General features: G+C 46.7%; 1 protein-coding gene across 1 annotated transcript in view; it reads left to right on the top strand.

The window, feature by feature from the left end:
- The first annotated feature begins 3,835 nt into the window (after positions 1 to 3,835).
- LOC144671757 (retinal guanylyl cyclase 1-like) overlaps positions 3,836 to 17,221 on the top strand; it is a 36,024-nt gene continuing 22,638 nt past the window's right edge. Inside the window, exons 1-4 of the mRNA XM_078533774.1 lie at positions 3,836 to 3,966; positions 6,063 to 6,143; positions 9,454 to 9,630; positions 15,426 to 15,582. Of these exons, the coding sequence (XP_078389900.1) occupies positions 3,907 to 3,966; positions 6,063 to 6,143; positions 9,454 to 9,630; positions 15,426 to 15,582 (475 nt within the window). The 5' untranslated portion in view covers positions 3,836 to 3,906. The remainder of the gene's footprint in view (positions 3,967 to 6,062; positions 6,144 to 9,453; positions 9,631 to 15,425; positions 15,583 to 17,221) is intronic.

Here is a 17,221-nt window from a genome sequence, read left to right on the forward strand (position 1 = left end):
CAGGAAAGATCCCACGACCGCCCCAATAACAGCATGGGACTTCTCCCCGATGTCTTTGGCCGCCATTATATCCTTCGAGCAGCATCACAAAATCAGATTATCCAGTCACTGGCTCATTGCCGTTTGTGGGAGCTTGCTGTGCGCCAACTGGCTGCCTCGTTGCCCTACATTACAACAGTGACAACGCTTTGAAAGGAAAAAGAGAGCTTTGTTGGCTGGGATGTCCATGAAATATGCAAGTTTGTGCTTTCTATAGGATGTCCCATGCAGCCAGGGAGGGTAAATCACACCAGCGTGGTTTGAGGATAGCATTTGGGCAGGGGAATGGTGGCAGACACACCCAGATAGTCCGTATACCATAGAGATAAAAACAAAAAACTACTGCGGATGCTGGAAATCCAAAACAAAAACAGAATTACCTGGAAAAACTCAGCAGGTCTGGCAGCATCGGCGGAGAAGAAAAGAGTTGACGTTTCGAGTCCTCACGACCCTTCAGCAGAACATCTGTTGAAGGGTCATGAGGACTCGAAACGTCAACTCTTTTCTTCTCCGCCGATGCTGCCAGTCCGTATACCATGTCCGTCAAGGCTGGGATACGAAGGAGTAGGGCAAAGGGCTAGCCTGGAGAAAGAAATGAGGTTAAACAAAACTTGCCAACACAGGACACCCACGCAACCTTTTCTTAACCTTCCACAGGAACCACTTCCATAAACTCCAAACTGTTGACAGGACCCAGCAAGATCGTCCTCAGCTTGGATGACCTCATGTTTATCAACGCAGAGCTCAGCCGCAAGGTAGGGGGGTGGTCTGCAGCCTTGGTCTCAGTATACCCGCACCTCAGACTCATCCAAAAATCTGCTGCCCCTTCATGTCCTCAGTCACGCCAAATCCCATTCGCCCATCACCCCCCCTGCGCCCGTCGACCTCCATTGGCACCGGGTCCCGGCAAACCCTTCGATTTTAAAATTCTTACCCTCGCGTACAAATCTCTCCACAGATTCTGTACAATGGCGGTGAATGAGGAGGGCACTGGGTATTGTGAAAAGAGATGTATATTTTTGTGATTACGTTGCCTGTGTAGAAAGCTATAGGGGTGTGTGTTCAGGGTTAATTAAACAGGGGGAAGGTTACTAGAGACAGGTTGTCTGTGAGGCCTGAGAGGTGAAAGGTTAAAAGGGTTAGATTTGTGCATTTGTAATGAGAGGTCATGGTGGATTTGAGTTATGAGTTAATAGGTTGGATCTGAAAGTTGCAATGTGAGCTCAGTGGGGAAATTGGTATTCAGCTGTTGAACTTCAGAAGGGAATTCAGAGGTGACAGGGAAATTTCCATCTTACAGGGCTCCTTGAGCACTCAGGGGAAGGTATATTAAATGTTGTGACGCGGAAATAGAGGTGAAATAGAGAACATGAAAGATTTTTATATTCGGAGAAGTTGGGTTTCAAAGAGGTGTTTGTGAGGACAATGGAACCTGAGATGGAAAGGGTAAAAGATATTCAAGGAAAGGGTTGTTTAACTGCAGAGAGTTGCTGTGGGGGGTGGGGGAAGATGCCCACTGAAGACAGCTTCTTTGTGCTGGAGTGCTGAAAAGCTGTGAAAGGATTAAACTGAAGAAAGCAACTCAGTACTAAGCCAGGAAAGGCTTTGTTTTAGGGAACCTCCTTTTGGAATTCCACATCAGTGTTGAAGTGTTTGAGAAGTCGTGAGGTGTCCCTTTGTAAAAGCGACAGCAATTCCTTGATTTGGGTAATATTACTGGATTTTTATGTTTAAAAATCTATAAGGCGCTGTTGCCAGAAAGGTAATTTAATTTTGACCAAGCCTGTTTTATTCGGGTGTTGTTCTGAGAGACTATTTTAACTGTGTAACTTTTATCTTGTGTGCTTACATTTTTTGTTTCTTTTTAATAAACCTTTAGTTTTTAAAATTCTAAAGGTGTTACTGGAGTCTTATGCTTTTGAGGTCAGTAGCTCTCCCTCCTCGTTTTCACAATATAAAAAAGAGGTTTATGATCGGTGAGACAGACTTCATTCTGAGGCTTGGCTTGCTCAGCAATAACATCAGCTGTGGTCCCAAGGGTATCTACACCGTGAGGGTCTATGACAGGTGATTGGCCCTATTGTAAGTGCGAAAATAATTAGGAACACCCACAGGCGTGAACAGGGAATTGTTGGGTCCATTGGAACTTCGGAGGGAGTAGGAGTCACTTTGTGCTGAGGAAAGGTTACTGCAACAGGACAAGCCTTTGGTAAGACCACAGCTGGAGTACTGCGTGCAGTTTGATCTCTGTACCTTGAGAAAAATGTTCTTGTCTTAGAAGGAGTGCAACAGAGGTTCAACAGACTGGTATGGAGGGGATTTTCCTCTAAGGAGAGGTTGAGTAGAGTAGGCCCATACCTCTGTGGAGTTCAGAAGAACCAGAAGTGACTACACTGAAACATCAGACGGCTTGACCGGTAGATGCTGTGAGGATGCTTCCCCTCGTGAGGGACTCTAGGGCACAGTCTCAGTATAAGGGATTGGCTATTTAAGACTGAGTTGAGAAATTTCTTCATCCAGAAGGTTGTGAACCTTTGGAATTCTCTACTCCAGAGAGCTGCAGATGCTCGGACAGCGATTACCTTTGCATCTGAGATCGAGGGGCCCGATGGTCTACCCCTGCACCTATCTGCTCTTATGACCAACTCTAATCCTGGACCAGGTTTTATGGGCGGCTGGACTAGGCAGCGTTAAGGATGGACATTGCAATCAATTTACGTCCGTTGTGGTCAGACAGATTGTTCTGGACATGTTTATAACAGAGGAAGTTGAACGTTTGAAGGAATGTTAGCAGAGACCTGTTCAGCCAAAGAGGAACAGAGTGGGATAAATTACATGGGAAGCTCTTTGAAGTAACAACAAGTTGTTGGATATTTCAATGAGTCATGCAATCATAGAATGGTTACAGCAAAGAAGGAGGCTGTTTGGCCCATCGTGTCCCTGCCAGCCCTCTGAAGGTGCAACTTAACTCATTCCCTGCCCTTTCCCAGTAGCCTTACAAATCTTCTCTTCAGCTAATTATCCAATGCCCTTTCGAAAGCCACAATTGAATCTGCCTCCACCACACTCTCAGGCAGCGCATTCCAGATCCTAACCACTCGCTGCGTATAAAAGTTTCCCCTCTTGCTGCCTCTGCTTCTTTTGCCATTCGTCTTAAATCAATGCCCTCTGGTTCTCAGCCTTTCCGCCAATGGGAACAGTTTCTCCCTATCTACACTGTCCAGACCCCTCGTGATTTTGAACACCACCTCCAATGCCTTCACATCCTTCCTGAAGTGCAGTGCCCAGAATTGGACACAGTGCTCCTGCTGAGGCCGAACCAGTGTTTTATAAAGGTTCACTGTAACTTCTCTGCTTCTGAGCTCCATGCCTCTATGTAAGGGTCCCGTATGCCTTAATAACCACCTCCTCAGCCTGCCCTGCCACCTTCAATGATTTGTGCGCACATATCCCCAGGTCCCTCTGCTCCTGCACCCACTTTAGGATTGTACCTTTTATTTTGTATTGCCTCCCCTCGTTCTTCCTACCACAATGTATCACTTCACACTCCCCTGCATTAAGTTTCGTCTGCCACGCTCCTGTCCACTCCACAAGGCTGCCTGCGTCCCCTTGAAGTCTAACACCACCCTCCTCACAGTTCGCCGTGCCACCAAAGGATTAAGCGGCGTGTCGGTAGAAAGGCAGGTCGGTTGGGGTCGGTACAGCATAAAGGGCAGGCCCACTGGGCCAAAGGCCTTTTCCTGTTCTTAGGAATTCTTATGTTATTGTGCTGATGTCCGCTTTCAGAGGCTGAACGGTGAGAATGAAACGTCTGTTTTAGGGAGAAGCGTCTCAGACTTGAAAAGCACAAAGACCCTCAAACACTCTATGTCGGGGAAAAGCCTCACAACCGCTACTCCAGAAACCAGTAACGTGGCCATATATGAGGTAACTTCACCCCCCCTCTCTCTCGGGTGTGCAGCGCATCAATTTTAAGCAAGTGGTGTTACTTGCTATAGCTTTTTAAGTAATTCTCCAATTTACACGGCATAGTGGTAATGTCGCTGGACCAGTATTCCAGAGCCTCCAGAGGTGAGGGTTCAAATCCCACCACAGCAGCTTGGGGGTGGCGGGGGGGGGGGTGTAGTTTAAAGTCAATTAATTAATAAATCGGGAATAAAATGCTATCCTCACTTCTAATTATCATGAAACGACCGGATTGTCGTAAAGACGCGTCTGGGGAGGAAATCCGCCCTCTTTACCCGGTCTGGCCTACGTGGGACTCCAGACCCGCAGCAATGTGTGTTGATTCCCAGCTGCCCTCTGAAATGGCCACTCGGTTGTATCAAACAACTACAGCACGGTGGGCGCACCGACACCTCATGGACTGCAGCGGTTCAAGAGGGCGGCTCACCACCGCCTTCTCGAGGGCAACTCGGGATGGGCAATAAATGCTGCCCTTGCCAGCAACGGTCTCGTCCCTAGAGTGAATAAGTAAGAAAAATAAATAATAATTTGGGTTTTTTTTTGCATTACAACCGTGACTACCCTTCAAAAAATGGGCTGCCTTCGCTGTGAAGTGCTTTGGGCGTCCTGAGGTCATGAAAGGCGCTACATAAACGTAACTTCTTTCATTCCCGCACCAACCATTCTAGTCCGGCTGAGTTGGGGAGAACTTAACTAAGGAAGGACGTATGTTGCCTTAGAGAAAGAAGGTTCACTAGATTGATTCCTGGGATTGTCGTATCAGGAGAGACTGAGTAGAATGGGCCTATATTCTCTGGGGTTAAAAAGAATATGAGGTGATCTCTCATTGAATGAAATGTAAAAAATTATGAGAGGGCTTGACAATCAGGACCGATGGCATCCTGACTGGAGAATCGAACTAGGGGGCTACAGTCTCAGAATAAGGGGTTGGCTATCGAGGACTGAGATGAGGAGAAATTTCTAAAGTCAGACGCTTGAGAATCTTTGGAATTCTCTACCGTGGGTGCTCAGTCATTGAGTGCGTTAGAGACCTAGATCGATAGATCTTTGGACTCTTAAGAGAATCGAGTAAAATGGGTTAGAGTGAGAAAGTGGTGGAAGATCATCCATGATCTTATTAAATGGCGGAGCAGACTCGAAGGTCTGAGTGGACTACTCCAGCTCCTATTTCTCATGTTCCTGCATTTCTTATGTGGCTGGAACAAAAACAGCTTTTTACATTCGATTTTACTCACAGCTTAAAAGGTAATACCACCTCCGATATTTCGTAACACAAGCCGTGCTCTGTCTCAAAGCTTTAGAGTGACAGCTGATTCTGTCTCAAATGCGGGAGCAAAGATACCCAGGAATGCATTCAACTTGGTTTAAACTAGCACTTTCATAATTTTGCAGAAGGCTGCAACAATTCTAGCTTGTGCTCCCAAGAAATAGGTGACCTTTAATTTAAATGGAATGCAAAGAGATATTATGGATGATTTATTTGTTGGCCGCTTGACAACTTCTAATACTATTTACTAGCCTTTGTAATCATGTGTGTAAATAAATCTGATTAGAAAATTAGCCTGTTATACAAAAAAGGGTTTTGCATGAAGAATACTCGTTTTGAGTTATACACACAATCCAATAGCAATTTTGCCTCAAAAGGGCATATCGCTACCTTTGAGTTATCCTAGACATTCCCAAAAACACTCTTAGGTTGTAAGTTATATTGGTCGGAGGTTTGCTTATGCAAATTGCAAATAAAGAGATTTAAGATGGAGGTCAAATGGTAGGAAGGCAAGGACACTGAACAAGCTAATTGGGATGATTTTCTGTTTTGCTAGGTGACCATTAAACACTTTTTGGGGTGAATATGGATGGCAGGTCTAAGATCATACATATGGCATCATTGGCAAAATAGAATCAGATATATTTGAAAAGGAAATACTTGCAGGGCTGTAGTGAGTGGGACTAATCGGATAGCTCCTTCAAAGAGCTGGCGCAGGCACAATGGGCCGAATGGCTGTGTTATTTTCTGACTTTAATGGTTGATATAATCTGTGATCTCACTCGTACAGGGGGACTGGGTTTGGCTGAAGAAGATAATGAGTGGAAGCTTTACTGAGATCAAACCCTCAACCAAATCTGTGTTCTCTAGGGTGAGTTATTCTAACCTTTCTTCAATTCCTGTGGTAAATCAAACGTGCTTTAGAACCAGGAGTGGAAAATTTCCACTTACTCTCTACAGTTTTGGCCAAGCTCATCAACAATGTTATCTGCCTGAATGGAGAACATCAGTGTGTTTGTGCAGCTGTCTTCAATCCCTCAGTGTCTCCCTCCCTCCATCTCCAATCCCCCAGTCTCTCTCCCTCCATCTCCAATCCCTCATCTCCTTCCCTGCATCTCCAATCCCTCAGTGTCTCCCTCCCTGCATCTCCAACCCCTCAGTGTCTCTCTCCCTCCATCTCCAATCCCTCAGTCTCCCTCCTTACATCTCCAATCCCTCAGTCTCCCTCCTTACATCTCCAATCCCTCATCTCCTTCCCTGCATCTCCAATCCCTCATCTCCTTCCCTGCATCTCCAATCCCTCAGTGTCTCTCTCCCTCCATCTCCAATCCCTCAGTCTCCCTCCCTGCATCTCCAATCCCTCATCTCCTTCCCTGCATCTCCAATCCCTCAGTGTCTCTCTCCCTCCATCTCCAATCCCTGTGTCTCTCTCCCTCCATCTCCAATCCCTCAGTCTCCCTCCCTGCATCTCCAATCCCTCAGTGTCTCTCTCCCTTCATCTCCAATCCCTGTGTCTCTCTCCCTCCATCTCCAATCCCTCATCTCTCTCCCTCCATCTCCATTCCCTCAGTGTCTCTCTCTCTCCATCTCCAATCCCTCAGTGTCTCTCTCCTTCCATCTCCAATGCCTGTGTGCCTCTCTCCCTTCATCTCCAATCCCTGTGTCTCTCTCCCTCCATCTCCAATCCCTCATCTCTCTCCCTCCATCTCCATTCCCTCGGTGTCTCTCTCCCTCCATCTCTAATCCCTCAGTGACTCTCTCCCTGCACCTCCAACCCCTCAGTCCATCTCCCTCCATCTCCAATCCCTCAGTGTCTCTTTTCCTCAATCTCCAATCCCTTAGTCTCTCTCACTCCGTCTCCAGCCCTTTATTGCATCTGTCCCTCCAACTCCTATCTTCAACCTTTCAGTTGCTACTGCCTTCGCGTATCTCCCCTTCCATCAGCACCTTGTTCCTTACTCCACCTCTAACCCGTCGGTGTGTGCGTCCCTCCATCTTCACTCAACAACAGACTCGTGACTGAGATCAGATAGTTAAGCATCAATGAAGGAGTGAATCTAGAACCTTGGTAACCTGTTCAGGGCAGGGTGATGTTGGATTAATTTATCAGCCCCATAGGCTTTGGGCAAAAATACAAACTATTCATTTTAAAAAAGGAAAAAGAAATTTTTATCAAACTTTAATGGGATAATGGACTGAACGGGGAAATACAATTTCCGGGATTTGTGGGCAACACCACATAGGTTGTGGTGAGCGGGTTAATACAGGTGAAGACTGCAACAGAATAAATGGAGAATGTGAGTGTAATTGGCAAATGTTAAACAACGCCTCATTTTAAAAATTCTCATCTTTCAACTTTTCAAATGCTCCAATGGGCCTTGACCCTCCCTATCTCTGTAATCTCCTCCAGCTCTACAACTCCCGGACATCTCCGCTCTCCTCCAGTTTTGACTCTTGCACATCCCCCAATTTTAACCGCCCCACCATTGGCGGCCGTGCCTTCGGCTGCCTGGGAGCCCTAAGCTCTGGGATTCCCTCCTTAAACCTCTCCGCCTCCCCCTCTTCTCCTTTTTAAGAAGCTCCTTAAAATCCATCCCTTTGACCAAGCTTTTGGTCACCTGCCCTAATATCTCCTTATATGGCTCGGTGCTTTATAATACTCCTCTAAAGTGCCCCTTGGAACATTTTGTTGTGTTAAAAGGTGCCGTATAAGTGCAAGTTGTTGTTTCGCTTTGGTAGGAAGAATAAGGATGCCTCGCACTCTTTGGAAAATAGAAATTTAAAAGGGTAAAGGGAACAGAGGAATCTGATTGGGCGGGGGAGTCGTGGGAGGGGGTTACAGATACACTAAATAGCTAAAAGTTGTAACACCGATCATAAAGGCCATTTAAAAAAACTTAAAGATAGCGCTGGGATTCATTTCCACAGGGATGGACTTGAAAAGCAGAAAAGTGATGATAATCATGTCTAGAAACTTGGTTCGGCCACATTTGGAATACTGTGTCCAATTCCACCTCTATATTGTGAAAAGGACACAGTGCAAAAGAAAAAAAATTTACAAAGATGATACCAGAACTGAGAGGTTATTATCTATTAAACCGTCACTTGGTAACACAGAAACTTGAATATTTCTGAAAAGAGAGACGTGTTGCCAAAGCTGCTGTCAGTCCAAAAAGACGTTCTGCCTACCCGACAATTGAGCGACGCCGCGTATGAATTTCGGTGCTGTTGCGAAGCCAGGCACAAAGGCCGTCCATCCCAGCGATTGGCTGTTGGAATCAAACAGCACGTCCCTTCGGTCGTTCAGAATAGGCAGAGTACAGACCATACTCAACAAGCCCACCCTTGCAAAACCCAAAACAAATGTCCACTGTTAGCTGCGCTTCTGTGATTGGACAGCACTTGCTGAACAATCCTGAGTACGCTAATAGCTACACTAACAATCCATTTAAAATAATCAGTCAAGCTCGCAACGTGGCTTATTTACACTTGCTAGAAGTGATATACGTTCATACATGGGTTCCTCTGCAAATAAAGGGAATATGTTCAAGCCTTGTACCTTTTTTGAATTACCCAGGAGCCTATAGCTCCCTGTTGCTTTCTCCGTGGTGACGCCTTGGCCAATCAGAATCGACTTGCCAACCAATCAGCACCCCTTTCTCCTGTCGTATAAGTTAATTGTGATTCTTTGAAATTTTGCATTCTTGTGTCAGTCCTGTTGAGTGCAAGACGGAAAGCTTCAGCAGCACATCTCCCTTTTCAGCTATATTTATCAGGAATATCTGAATAGGCTAGTGCTCTTTCCTCTCAGAAAAGAGAGGACCTGATGCAAAGTCTTTAAAATTGCGATTGGGTAGACGTTGCGCAGATGTTTCCACCTGAGAGATTCCAAAACTAAGGGGCCATAAATATAAGATAAGTCATTAATAAATCCATCCGGGGAATTCAGGAGAAACTTCTTTACCCAGAGAGTGTGGAACTCCCTACCGCAGAGAGTGGTTGAGGTGACTAGTATAGATACATTTAAGGGGAAGCTGGATAAACACACGAGGGAGAAAGGAATATGTTGGTGGGGTGAGATGAAGTGGAGGGTTGTGTGGAGCGTAAACACCATTTGGGTCAAATAGCCTGTCCCTGTGATGTGAATTCTATGTAACAAGAGACATAAATGATCGTTCCAGATCCGGGAAATGAGGCATGAAAATGTGAATTCGTTCCTGGGGCTTTTCCATGACTGCGGCATCCTTGCAATTGTCGCTGAGCATTGCTCCAGGGGGAGCCTAGAGGACCTCATCGCAAAAGAGGACATGAAACTTGACTGGATGTTCAAATCTTCCCTCCTCCTCGACCTGATTAAGGTAAGTGGCCCTTAGAACGTCTGCTCGGCGAGAGTCTCTCCGCCGAGTGAAAGATCCCTTTAGAGGGATGTTTAGGGTGAGAGGGAATTTGAGAGATGCGTTCAAAATCACGAGAAGTCTGGAAAAAGTAGAGCGAGATTGAAAAACTGTTCCTACTGGTGGAAATGTTGAGAACCAGGGGACACATATTTAAGGTAAATAGGAGAAGGGCCAAAGGTGACATGATGAAAACCTTTAACCTGTCCGCACTTGCAAAAGCCAAAACAAAACGCCTACTGTTGGATGTGATTATGCAATTGGACAACACTTGCTGAACAATCCTGAGCACTCTAATAGCTACACTAACAGCAATGGAAGATAATCGTAACTTCCTTCGCCTCCGTCGCATCTGTTCTGATGATGCCACTTTCAAAAACAGTTCCTCTGACATGTCTTCCTTCTTCCTTAACGGAGGTTATCCACCCACGGTGGTTGACAGGGCCCTCAACCGTGTCCGGCCCATCTCCTGCGCATCCGCCCTCACACCTTCCTCTCCCTCCCAGAACCATTATAGGGTCCCCCTTGTCCTCACTTATCACTAGCCTCCACATTCAAAGGATCATCCTCCGCCATTTCCGCCAACTCCAGCATGATGCCACCACCAAAAACATCTTCCCTTCACCTCCCCTGGTGGCATTCCGCAGGGATCATTCCCTCCGGGACACCCTGGTCCACTCCTCCATCACCCCTTACACCTCAACCCCCTCCCACGGCACCTTCCCGTTGCAACCGCAGAAGGTGCAACACCTGCCCCTTTACTTCCCCCCTCCTCACCGTCCAAGGGTCCAAACACTCCTTTCAAGTGAAGCAGCATTTCACTTGCACTTCCCTCAATTTGCATTCGCTGCTCCCAATGCGGTTTCCTCTACGCTGGAGAGACCAAACACAGACTGGGTGACCGCTTTGCAGAACACCTTTGGTCTGTCCCCAAGCATGACCCAGACCTCCCTGTCACTTGTCATTTCAACACACCACACTGCTGTCATGCCCACATGTCCGTCCTTGGCCTGCTTCAATATTCCAGTGAAGCTCAATGCAAACTGGAGGAACAGCACCTCATCTTCCGACTAGGCACTTTACAGCCTTCCGGACTTAACATTGAGTTCAACAACTTTAGATCATGAACTCTCTCCTTCATCCCCACCCCTTTTCCGATCCCCCTTTTTTCCAATAATTTACATAGATTTTTCTTTTCCCACCTATTTCCATTATTTTTAAATGTATTTCCATGCATTGTTTTATCTCTACCTTTTAGCCTATTTCGATCCCCAGCCCACCCCCACTAGGGCTATCTGTACCTTGCTCGTCCTGCTTTCTACCCTTAATGTCACCTATTAGCACATTTCTTAGCTAATATCACCACCGTCAACACCACTTTGTCCTTTTGTCTATGACATCTTTTGGCAATCTCCACCTATCACTGGCCCTCTATCCAGCTCTACTTGTCCCATCCCTCCTTAAACCAGCTTATATTTCACCTCTCTTCTATTTTTCTTTAGTCCTGTTGAAGAGTCATACGGACTCGAAACGTTAACTGTGTTCCTCTCCGCAGATGTTGTCAGACCAGCTGAGTTTTTCCAGGTATTTTTATTTTTGTTTTTGTGTTGAGCTCGTAACTTGGCTCATTTATACTTGCTCGAAGCGACATCCATTCATACGCAGGGGCCTGTACTCTGCAAACAAAAGGAATATGTTCAAGCCTTGCACCTTTTTTTGAATTACTAGGGCGCTATAATTCCCCATTTCTTTCTCCATGGCGACACCACAGCCAATCAGAGTTGACTTGAATCAGCACCCTTTTCCCCTATGGCATAAATTGTTGTGAGCGTTTGAAAGTTGGCATTCTTGCATTTGCTCTGATGAGTGCAAGATGAAAAACTTCGGCAACACGTCTCTGTTTTTCAGAACTATTTTTTAAAAATTGTTTAGGATCTGGAATGCGCTGCTAGAGAGTGTGGTGGAGGCAGATTCAATCGTGGATTTCAAAAGTGAATTGGTTCATTATCTGAAGAGAAGAGAATTTTCAGGGCTGCGGGAAAAGGGCAGGGGAAGTGGGACCAACTAAGTTGCTTTTGCAGAGAGCCATCATGGACACAGCAGGCCGAATGGCCGCCTCCTGTGCTGGAACCGTTCTAAGATTGTATTTTTGGCAATCAACCTACAGTAGATATAGTGGAATGTTGGCTGTTAAAATATACGTTAACATATCATCCAGCCAGAGTGAATTGATGGCAAAGATAACGAGTTAAAATAGCCTTAACATGATTCGAACTTGCTACCTACCTGCCTGAATCATGGCTGGTTAAAATCAGGACCATTTTTACAGATTAACCTTTTCTATTCCCCCTTGCGTAACTCTGTAAGCCTCGGTCTTCTCAGTCACCTCATTATCAGAGTTGTAGATTTTGCATCACTTTATCCTGTCTTTAGAACTTGGATCTTATAATTGTTGCTTCCTGGACTCTCGCTTTTAAGCTGTTGCGTAATTACATTTCTTGCCATTTTGGTGTCCACCTTCCATTACATATCAAACAGCTCCCATTATTCATGCAACAAAAGCAAAAATTGCCGGAAAAACTCAGCAGGCCTGACAGCATCTGTGGAGTGGAAGACAGAGCCTGATGAAGAGCCATACGGACTCGAAACATCAGCTCTGTCTTCCTCTCCACAGATGCTGTCGGACCTGCTGAGTTTTTCCGGCAATTTTTGTTTTTGTTTCGGATTTCCAGCATCTGCGGTATTTTGCTAAATTGATCAATTATCAACTTGTCCTGCCAAAACCTGCTTTGTCTAAATTTAATACCTTAATTCTTGACTCACCTTTCCCCCTGCAAAGCCTAATGTTGATTTCAGTCATGTTATGGCTACTGTTGGCCAGGTGTCCCCATACCTGTTGAGAAAGTTGGCTAATTCAGGCTCATTATTCAGCACTTGTAGAGAAAAGATCGGTTACTAGGGTCGGATGAAATAGGGAGGAAGAAGGTTCATGTAGGAGATAAATGTCAGCATGGACCAGTTGGGCAGAATGGCCTGTTCTTCTGCAAATTCCATGGAACATAAGAAGTAAGAGCAGGAGTGGGCCATTGGACCCTTTGAGGCTGCTGTAGCCTTCAGCAAGATCATGGCTGATCGCCTACCTCAACTCCACCTTCCAGCACTATCCCCCATCCCTCGCTTCCCTCAGAATCTAAAAATCTCCACCTTGAATTTACTCAGTGACAACATTCACAGCTCCCTGAATTCCAAAGATTCACCAGTGAAGAAATTGCTTCTCAGCTCACTTCTAAGAGGCTGATCCCTTATTCTGAGACTGTGACCCCATGTCCCCAGCCGAAGGAAACATTGGGAAAAATTTTCCCCCTGTTGGGCGGGGGGGGGGGAAGTGTGGGAGCAGGTGCGCCTCCAGTCGGGGCGCGCAGCCATTTTACATGGGCGGGCCAATTAAAGCCCGCCCAGTGTGATGTCTGCCAGGAAGCGCTATATGCTCCCGGTGCAGGCGGTGAGGGGGGAATTCCCTCAGTCGGGAGTGTGCGCTAGAGAGCACGCTGATCTCCCTGAGGCTAAGTGCTGCCTCAGGGAGATCGGCTCCGAATTAAAAATTGTCGTACAAAAGGTAGAAAAATTTCCCTGACGTGTCCCCTCATGTGACACTGCCACACGAGTTGGGACATGTCCATAACTTTTATTGAAAGCTTCATTAAAAATTTAAGTACTCATGAAACCTCATCCCGCCCGTGGATGAGGTTTGATGCTTTCTCTGAAGCCCGCCAGGTCTCCCGGCCTGCCCGCCAACCTCAAGGTTGGACAAGCAGGTCCATTAATGATATTAATTAGTTTCTCAATGTCCTGAATTGGCCGTTGACAGGTCGGTGGGTGGGCAGCTGACTTGGCTGCGCCCCTGCCGACCTGAAAATGGGAATGACGTGGGGTGACGTCGGGAGTTCCGCCCCGCGCCATTTTACGCGTCGGCGAGCGGGCCCCGCCCCCGCTCGCTGACCGGAAGGCCCTGCCCATTTTCTCTGCATCTACCCTGTCGAACCCCTCGAGAAATTTATATCCTTCGACGCGCATCAACTCTCGTTTTCTAAATTCCGGGGAATAAAGGCCTAGGGCGGGGTTTTCTGGCCCCGCCCACACCGGGATCGCTTGGTCCCGCCAACAGTCCACGGACTTCGGCTGGGCCGCCAAATTTCCCGCGGCGGAACTGAAAAATCCTGGCCCTGTTCTACCCAACCTTCCCTCACAGGAGCCAGTCAAGTGAACCTTCATTGCACCCCCCCTCTAGGTTAGGGGTTGGCATCTTTTCTCACCTTAAGAACCTTGTTAAAAAAAAACCCAAAAATTAGCCTAAAATTAAACTGCAACATGAAAATTTGGCGATCCTAAAACAAATGCTTGACCGATTGCCAAGTGTCTCTGCTAGAATTATTAAAACAAAGAAAACCTATCTATTGAATTTGTGTATCAAAACAAAATTAAAATAGACCTAACTCTGAATTGTGGCGTTTTTTTTAAACTATAGTCTTGTCAGTTAAGGCCTCACTTCCAGCCATTGATTGATTCCCGTGATAAGAAAATTTGCTTATAATGGTCAGGATCCTGGAACTCCCTCCCTAACAGCACGGTGGGTGTACCTACACCACAGGGACTGCAGCGGTTCAAGAAGGGAGCAGCTCACCGCCACCTTCTCAAGGGGCAATTAGGGACGGGCAGTAAATGCTGGGCCCAGCCAGCGACGCCCACATCCCCGTGAATGAATAAAAGTAACGGTCAGAACGCCCTCTCGGTTCAGTTACATGAAAAACAGTAATGGTCTCAGCCATCACACCTATTCCTTGAGTCAAAGGTTTTGTCTATAAACATGATGTAGCAACCACACTCGGACAGGTTCATTTGGAGCATTGTGCTTATTTTAAAATAGTCATTTGAAAATGTAAGCATAACGATTTCGTTTTTACCAACCCCCTCCACCATAAAAATATGGCTCTTATTTTTCCTGACTTATCTGTGACTCTGTTTGTAGCACACTCCTCCCCTCTTAATCACAAGACTCCAGGTTCAAATCCCATTCCAGGGCCTGAGCACAAAAAAAAATCACGGCTGACCCTTCAGTGCAGTGCCGAGGGAGGGCAGCACTGTCGGCGGCACCGCCTTTCAGATGAGCCATCAAGCTGAGGGCTCCGCCTAGCCAGCTCAGGTGGACGCGAAAGGTCCCCTGCCCTCTGTTTCAAAGAAGAGCAAGGGAAGCTCTCCCCAGTGTCCTGGCCGGCATTTATCCCTCAGTCAACGTCAGGAAGAAACGGATAATCTGGCCATTATCACATTGCTGTTTGTTTGGAGTTTTCTGAGCATAAATTACCTGCCACGTTTCCTGCAGTAGAACAGATACTCCACTTCAAAAAAAAAAAGTACTTCATTTGGCTGTGGAGTACTTTGAGACCTCAGTGGTCATGGAAGGTGCTATATAAATGCAAGTCTTTCTTTTCCATTTTTTGGGCTTTTTTTTGCATATTGATACAATCCAACTGGAGATATTTGGGAGCCGCAAGTTGGGAGTTTTAAGAACTTGGATATGGGCCGGGAGTCGCAGGTTGCCTGATCTATGCGAGCCCTAGGCTCTCTGCAGTTGTGTGGTAAGGCGATGCATGCCGATCACCTCCGTAGCAGCTTGACGGTGGGGGCGGGGGGGGGGCGTAAGATTTGAAACAGCTAGTCGGAATGCTTTGGGATTCATGCTAATCTGCTCCGTTTCACAGGGCATGAAGTTCCTGCACCTTCGCAACCTGGTTCACGGGCGTTTGAAATCCAGGAACTGTGTGGTGGATGGAAGATTTGTGCTAAAGGTGACGGATTATGGTTATAATGAATTACTGGAGGTTCAAAAGGTTACACGGATGGAGCCAAACTCAAAAGGTAAAACGCAAGCTGCTATTGACCCTGTTCACTGTGTGATACCTTGGCTCGTCAACTTAATGTTGGCCAAGAACCAAATTTGCTACAGTATTTTCCTGGTGGCCTTGGTCGCAGAAAGGTAACTTTTTCCAAATTAACCAGGGCGGGTTTTAAGAACATAGCATAAGTAGTAGGAGCAGGAGTAGGCCATTCAGCCCCTCGGGCCTCCTCCGCCATTCAATAAGATCAGGGCTGATCTGATTGAGGCCTTAACTTCATGTTCCTGCCTGTTGCACATAACCCTCGACTCCTTGTATCCATCTAACTCAACCTTGAATGTATTCAATGACCCGGCCCCTACTGCTCACTGGGGAAGAGAATTCTACAGACTAATGACCCTCTGAGAGAAGAAACTCTTCCACATCTCCATCTTAAATGGGAGATCCCTTATTTTTAAACTGTGCCCACCTGGTTTGAGATTGCCCCCAAGGGGAAGCTCCTACCCTGTCGAGCCCCCTCAGAATCTTTTATGTTTCAATAAGATCGCCTCTCATTTTTCTGAACTCCAGTGAGCATGGGACTGACCTGCTCAACCTTTCCTCATAAGACAAATTCTTCATCCCAGGAATTGGCCGAGTGAACCTTCTCTGAACTGCCTCCGATGCAAGTATGTCCATCCTGGGGAAAGGAGATCAAAACTGTACACATTACTCCAGGTGTGGTCTCGCCAATTCCCTTTACCGTCGTAGCAGGATTTCCCTACTTTGATATTCCATCCCCCTTACAATAAAGGCCAACATCCTGTTGGCCCTCCTAATCACTTGCTGTATCTGCATGCTGACATTTTGTGATTTGTGTACCAAGACACCTGGATCCCTCTGTACTGCAGCGCTCTGCAGTCTCTCTCTCCATTTAAATAATGTTTTTCTATTCTTCCTGCCAAAGTGGATAACCTCACATTTTCCTACATTGTACTCCATCTGCCAAATTTTTGCCCACTCACTTAACCTATCCGTATCCCTTTGCACTCTTCGTATCCTCCTCGGAACTTTTGAACATAGTTCCCCAAGTGAAAAAAAATCTGGGTTTGTTTCATTCTTGGGAAGGTCACGGGGGCCGGCAGGGGGGTTTGCTGGGGGTGGGGTTGTCTGCCCTCTCAGACACCACCAAGCTCTGTACAGCCAATGAAGTACTTTTTGAAGTGTAGTCAATGGAGGAAACGCTGGAGTCAATTTACACACAGCAAGCTCCCACAAACAGCAGTGAGATACTGACCAGATAATCTGTTACAGTGATGTGGATTGAGAGAACAATATTGACCATGACACTGGGTGGGTGGGGGGTGGGGGTGGGGGAACCCCTCCCCCACCCGCCGTTCTTCTTCAAAATGGTGGCCATGGGAACTTTTAAGTTCACCTGAGAGGGTAGACAGAGTTTATCATCTCATCCAAAAGTTGGGACCCTCACTGGGAGTGTTGGTCTGGATTGTGTGCTCAAGCCTCTGGAGTGGGACTTGAACCTGCAACCTTCTGGGCTCAGAGGCAAGAGTGCTACCCGCTGAGCCACGGCCAACAGCAGGAGTTGGGTGCACGTGTGTTAAGCACTATGTCACTGACGTTTTCCTCTGCGCTTTTTTAAGAGCAGGAATTCAGATTGGCAG

Source organism: Cetorhinus maximus, chromosome 34 (genome assembly GCF_964194155.1).
Source record: "Cetorhinus maximus chromosome 34, sCetMax3.hap1.1, whole genome shotgun sequence".
In the NCBI taxonomy this organism is placed as follows: domain Eukaryota; kingdom Metazoa; phylum Chordata; class Chondrichthyes; order Lamniformes; family Cetorhinidae; genus Cetorhinus; species Cetorhinus maximus.